Consider the following 6691-nt stretch of genomic DNA (forward strand, 5'->3'; position numbering starts at 1 on the left):
TCTCCAGGTTTAATTTTATTTTGTCCTACATTCCCGGCACCAAGAACGTCAAGGCAGATGCCCTCTCTAGGCAATTTTCTTCTGAAGAGAGACCGGAGAAGACTACCAAGTCCATCCTTCCCAAGCAGAAGATCCTTGCGTTCGCTGCATTCAAAAATCTTGAAAGGATCATCAAATTTTAAAAACATCTGCCTAGTGACCTCGAGATACCGAAGGACACCTTGAACGTAGAGCACAGGTTTATTCCTGAGATTCTGGATTGGGGACATGCTTCCCGTTCGGCAGGACACCCGGGGTACAAAAAAACTTTGGATCTCATCCGTTGCACCTTTTGGTGGCCCATTATGGCCAAATCCATCCTTGAATTCACTCGGGCTTGTCCGGTACAGTATGTGCACGCAATAAGATTCCTCATCAGAGACCCCATGGTCTTCTTTTGCCTTTACCCATTCCGGAGAGCCCCTGGTCCCACATATCCATGGACTGTCGAATTGCGTAGGTCGAAGGGCATGAACACCATTCTAGTAGTGGTGGATCGGTTTTCCAAGATGGCACATTTCATTCCTCTCAAAGGATTACCCTCCTCATCCGCCCTTGTCGATATTTTCTACAGAGATATTTTCCGGATCCATGGCATTCCCACATCCATCGTATCGGACAGAGGCTCTCAATTTGTTTCCAGATTCTGGAGGACCTTCACCAGAAGATTGGGCATTTCTTCTTCCTTTTCGTCAGGATATCACCCTCAATCCAATGGGCAGACCGAGAGGGTCAATCAATCCCTCAAGAAGTACTTGAGGTGTTTCGTCTCTGATTCCCAGGACGACTGGTCGGAACTATTCCCCTGGGCTGAGTATGCCTTTAATTCCTCCAGGAATTAATCCAACCTCGGGAGACAGCTTTCTTTATTAATTACGGTTTCCACCCGGCTCGCCTACCTATTTCCAATATCTCCTCTGGAGTACCAGCCGTGGATGAACGCATCTCCCTCCTACAGGACTCTTGGACTAGAATTCAGTCGGCACTTCAAAAGGCCTCCCTGACGTGGAAAAACCAGGCTGACCATCGTGGCCGACCTGCACCCAATTACAAGGCAGGGGATAGGGTTTGGTTGTCTTCCAAGAATATCCACCTCAAAACCCCTTCCCCTAAATTGGCACCTAGGTTTCTGGGCCCTTTTCCTATCATGGAGCAGGTAAACCCAGTGGCCTTCCGTCTTCAATTACCTCAAAGCATGAGAATTCCTACGTTTTTCACACATCACTTCTCAAGCCATTCATCTCCAGTCCTCTTTTTCCGGACCACACACTTAAACCAGACCCTGTGATTATACAGGACAACGAAGTGTACGAGGTCCAAACTATACTGGACTCCCGCCTCTCGGGAGGTAAAGCTCAATTCTTGGTCCATTGGAAGGGCTTTGGACCCGAAGAGAGGTTATGGGTACCTCTTAAAGACATTCATGCACCAGGGCTTCTCAAACGCTTCCGAAAGAAGTTTCCATCTAAACCATGGAAGGATCGTCCTGAGGCCGATCCTGAGGGGGGGGGGGAGGGGGTACTGTGAGGACTAGGGGGTCTCGGCAGCCGCAGCGCATATCTCCCTTACCCCCTGCTGCTGCCATAAGATGTCCTCCTCGCCGGCGCCAGCCATCTTCCGTTGCCCTGGGGTATCCCTGCCGTCTCCGGCGGCCCGCCTCTGCTCCGCAGTCTCTCCCTTCTCACGTGGCTGCCATTAGTCCTGGGCGCGCGCATGGACAGAGCGCGCCGGGTGAAGATAATTTATTCACTGCACTGGCAGTGAAACCAAGCCCCCAACTTACGTACAGGCTATTTCCCCAGACCAAACTTGCTCACCTGCCTGCCAATCAAGGGGACCTATCCAGGTCAGCTCCGCGCACTCATCCAGGCCTGCCCCCGCTCCCGATTGATCAGCCGCACTATATATTGCCTGTCTTGCCACTCTCTCATTGCTCGACAGTCTCCACTACGGATGTCTACTCTGGCACTTTCTCCCTCTGTTTATTCAGGTCACGACCCGGCTTGGCGGATTGCACTCTCTGGCTCTGGACCCCGGCTCTCAACTGACCTCGCTGCTTCCTACGCCCCTCGACCTCTGCTTGGACATCGACCTTCCGAAACTCTCCTCTCCCAGACCTTGGCTAACGGCAACGACTACGTCTCTTCTTTACCGGAACCGGCAAGTATTGCTACAGCTATTTTCACCTGGCCTGGCAACGCCAAAACACCACACTCCGGACACGCTCCTTCTGCTGCGGGTGCGTGCACATATACGTCCCCACCTCAGTATAAGGGACGGGTCTGGTCTGTCGGCAGCACCGGCGTAACAACACAAAACCCCAGCAAGCTCTATTTGGAAACCCCTGAGCCCCCACAAAATATATATATGTATATAAGTGTCAAAAAGGAGTGCTATTGAGCGTGGTATTTGTATACAACAGACAACAGAGAAGTCAAATGCTACATCCAACATGAACAAAATACACAGTAAAATACTTATATATTCTCACTATACCCTCCTCTGTCCCTCCTTACATCTCACCCTAATATCTCACTATACCCTCCTCTGTCCTTCCTTACATCTCACCCTAATATCTCACTATACCCTCCTCTGTCCCTCCTTACATCTCACCCTAATATCTCACTATACCCTCCTCTGCCCCTCCTTAAATCTCACCCTAATCTCTCACTATACCCTCCTCTGCCCCTCCTTACATCTCACCCTAATATCTCACTATACCCTCCTCTGCCCCTCCTTACATCTCCCCCTAATATCTCACTATACCCTCCTCTGTCCCTCCTTACATCTCACCCTAATATCTCACTATACCCTCCTCTGCCCCTCCTTAAATCTCACCCTAATCTCTCACTATACCCTCCTCTGCCCCTCCTTACATCTCACCCTAATATCTCACTATACCCTCCTCTGCCCCTCCTTACATCTATCCCTAATATCTCACTATACCCTCCTCTGCCCCTCCTTACATCTATCCCTAATATCTCACTATACCCTCCTCTGCCCCTCCTCACATCTCACCCTAATATCTCACTATACCCATCTCTGCTCCTCCTTACATCTCCCCCTAATATCTCACTATACTCTCCTCTGCCCCTCTTTACATCTCACCCTAATATCGCACTATACCCTCCTCTGTCCCTCCTTACACCTCGCCCTAATATCTCACTATACCCTCCTCTGTCCCTCCTTACATCTCACCCTAAAGGGTTAATACACGTAAAGGGTCTGAGGAAGGGGCGCTTGTGAATGGAAATGTCACGTTTTGTTTGTACCTGCTCTGCTTATGGATAAAAACAGAGCTTTATATCATTTTGATTCCTCTGTGCTTCTTTCACAATTACTGCTTGTATACCTGGGGTGTTATAATTGGTTTGGTGGGCCATTAACCCCTAGTATGCCACCACTCTGCCTGTCTTGTTAACAGGAAGGAGTTGTGAGGGTTGCTGGTTGCTATTGACCACCAAGCCTCCCATCCCTAAGACACAATGACATCACACACGTATCCCAGCAGATGACATCACAAAGGCTGGGTAGGTCTATGCCCTGGTGTTGGCAGTTTACAGGAGCCCTCAGGCAGTACAAGGAGTAACAAGCATGGAGCTGTTACAGAGCCACGACCTAGAAGTGCTGAAAAATGAGAGTGTCAGGCTGCTGACGGAAAATGGAGAGCTGCGTAAGATGGTGGGCCTGATGCAGGAGAACCTAGAGTTGCGCTGCACTCTGAGAGACCACGAATGCACCGTGCGCAGCCTATCACCCTCCGGGAAGGAGCACAAGGAATCCAAGTCCATGGGTAAGAGGAGGGTGTAGAGGGTGAGGGAGACTCCTCCATAGGGGATGGTCAAGGGATGCCTGCTCGATCTGGGGGTGCCTGTGATGTTCTGCAGAGAGAAAGAGGGGGTTCTGTGGTGTGCAGTGCCCTAAACGCATGTATATAGAGGGATGGTTACATTACTAATTGGGGGGTCAGATTTAATATAGAGAGGGGTGTATTAGTAAACAGAGGGGTGTGTGTATAAAGAGGAGAGAAGGAAAGGCTAATTGGGGCTGGGGGAGAGATTGGGTGTAACACTATCTCAGGCTGGGAAATGCAGTAAGAACACAGTGACACACACAGGGACACAGTACCACACAAACTCAACAACCCCACAAGTCTATACAACCCACATCTTAATCATGAACTGGTGGTGGAAGCACTCAGATGTACAAGCACACAATGGCACAATAATAGAGCAACACACAGGAACATATGCACACAAAGGCCAGCAAACACACCAACACATAACTAGTTCACACAAAGTGATAGACACATGCTGACACACAACCAAGTAACACAAACATACACCGACACAAACTCACATCAAGTGATACACACTATAAAATAACCAATAGCACAACATGGTAAACATATTTCACAGACACACACTGAAACACAGCTAACAACAGTGAGTGTCTGTGTACTGGTGTGTATAAAGTGTGTTATCGCAGACATATACACAGGTGCACACTGACACATTCACAAACTGATACAAACACCTTGGGAAGAAATAACTGAGGTTTGATTGTGAAGTGTGACTTAGAGGAGTCCTGGTCTCAGGTTATAGGGGAGGAGTGACGCAGCTTAAATACCTAAAACAGGTTTGTAGGGGGGCTACCCTGGGGGCTGGGGGGCTATAGTATCAGCAGGATGTGCATTGGGGGCTCCTCTGTTGTGAACAGGTGGGTGGGAGAGTGGACAGTGGGTGATGGGAGGGGGTGCAAAGTAATAAAGGGTGGGAGCACATTATTAAGGGGGAGGGCACACAGTAATAAGGGGGAGCAGCAGTAATGGGTTACTCCTTATCACTGGAGCACAGTAAAGAAAAGGGAGGGGGAAGCACAGTGATAATGGGGAATTGCCCACTAATGAGGGGCGCACACTAATAATAACGGGAACACAGTAATTGGTCTAATCTGCACCTTTCCATATTTTTTTTATATCCTGAAAACTTCAGATAAAAAAGACGACGCCAATGTCCCCCGATGCCGAGGTAAGAAGAGGACCACCGCCCCTCTCCATCTCCCTAACTTATTAGTGTATGGGCAGTAAAGGGGGGGGGGTGACCAGTCCACATCTCCACTGGCCAACCAGTACCAACCAGTCCACATCTCCACTGGCCAACCAGTACCTAGCAGTTAACATCTCCACTGGCCAACCAGTACAAAGCAGTTAACATCTCCACTGGCCAACCAGTACCAACCAGTCAACATCTCCACTGGGAAACCATCTGCCATTGTACAATAATATCTCTAGAGCCATCCCACAATACCATTGATCAGTTTGATTCTGGGGCTTAACACATACTAGATTTCCTCAATCCTCTCCCCTTCCCCATTTATTTGCTATTCTACTGCTGACTGCTACCCTTTTACACAATCTACCCTTTTATCTCCTCCAGACCCCAAACAGCTTCAACGTTGCCAACGAATTGTAGGCGAAATTTCCTTTCAGCTTGATCGAAGGATTCTCTCGTCCATTTTCCTGGAGCAGAGCCGACTCTACGGATACACTGTATCGAACGTTCAGGAGAAAATCTTGCAGGTCAAGAGCGGGGCTCCTACAACTATGAGCGGGGGGGAGGAGGGAGGCAAGAAGGGGGAAGAGATCTAGGGCAGTTGGGCCAACCACTTCCCGCCTGTAAATAAGAGAGCTATTTCACGCCCCACCTGTTGTTTTGTTTAGGGTCGAAGGATACAGACCCCATTGTCAAAACTTGAATTAAACTCACAACACAGTCAGTTAGGTTCCGTAATTTGGGTTTTCACTCATGTTGTCTATTTTTAGATTAGTTTAATGTTTGCCCTTTCTGTAACCCCACTTTCCACTTTGAATAAACACTCATCTTAAGTCTTAAGGGTCACCCCATTGTTCTGTTGGCCTTCATGAGAATGTGAGGTGTAGAAGTAGACTGTCCCTGGGTTTCTTCCGGCACTTGTTTTTTTAACTCTCTTCCTCTGTCTACAGGCAACCTCCTGCCCGTTAACCAAAAAGGTGGATGAGTCTCAGAGAGGTGAGATGAACCGACGCTTCATGGACATTATGAACCGGCTTAAGAAGTATGGCTATGACCCCCGTGTGCATCCCACCTTCTCAGAGTACCTGGTCAACACCTATGGCATTATGAGGGACCGGCCACTCCCTGGGACCAGCGAACTGGTGTCATACAGTGACCCGGAGGTCATCCGGAAGATGGCGGCCGAGGCCATGCCAGCCGATGTGCTGAAGGATGTGGATGTCCTCCTCAACTGTCTGATCAACCTGGCCAAAGAGGATGGAAAGCCTCTGTTCATCTGGTAGAGAGGTGTCACCCCATCCCCTCCTATCCTCCACCTACAGATCAAGCCACCAGTATCTCCGACCAATAAAAAAATCCTTAAACTGTTAAATGTCTTCTCTATAGTTTTATTCCAGCATAACAGAATTCAGCATTCTTGTCTTTGCACATAAAAACAAAACGTGTATTTTGAAAATAATTACTTACGTACAAAATTAGTGAGAATGACGATGATGATGTTTCAAATAGACTGATATTCTTAAGAATAGTTGCACATAGTGGGCTTCTTTCTGTTGGTAACTTCTTCAGATATTCAGCACCTCTAAGAGGGATGAGGG

The 6691-nt window shown here is 48.6% G+C and overlaps 1 protein-coding gene across 1 annotated transcript; it reads left to right on the forward strand.

Annotated features, from left to right (window-relative positions):
* The first annotated feature begins 2694 nt into the window (after positions 1–2694).
* On the forward strand, positions 2695–6445 carry LOC142474839 (speriolin-like). The gene is made up of 4 exons (XM_075580991.1): positions 2695–3832; positions 5034–5069; positions 5478–5620; positions 6044–6445. Exons 1-4 carry the CDS (start codon positions 3634–3636, stop codon positions 6374–6376), a joined length of 711 nt encoding a protein of 236 aa, XP_075437106.1. The 5' UTR covers positions 2695–3633; the 3' UTR covers positions 6377–6445.
* The last annotated feature ends 246 nt before the right edge of the window (positions 6446–6691 follow it).

This window comes from Ascaphus truei, chromosome 2 (genome assembly GCF_040206685.1).
Source record: "Ascaphus truei isolate aAscTru1 chromosome 2, aAscTru1.hap1, whole genome shotgun sequence".
In the NCBI taxonomy this organism is placed as follows: domain Eukaryota; kingdom Metazoa; phylum Chordata; class Amphibia; order Anura; family Ascaphidae; genus Ascaphus; species Ascaphus truei.

Bases quoted from the DNA above. Each gene is read 5' to 3' on its own strand.
- LOC142474839 (XM_075580991.1), top strand. From the start codon at position 3,634: ATGGAGCTGTTACAGAGCCACGACCTAGAAGTGCTGAAAAATGAGAGT. The intron at 5,070-5,477 runs GTAAGAAGAGGA...TATCTCCTCCAG, and splicing joins CAATGTCCCCCGATGCCGAG to ACCCCAAACAGCTTCAACGT. The intron at 5,621-6,043 runs GTCAAGAGCGGG...CTCTGTCTACAG, and splicing joins TTCAGGAGAAAATCTTGCAG to GCAACCTCCTGCCCGTTAAC.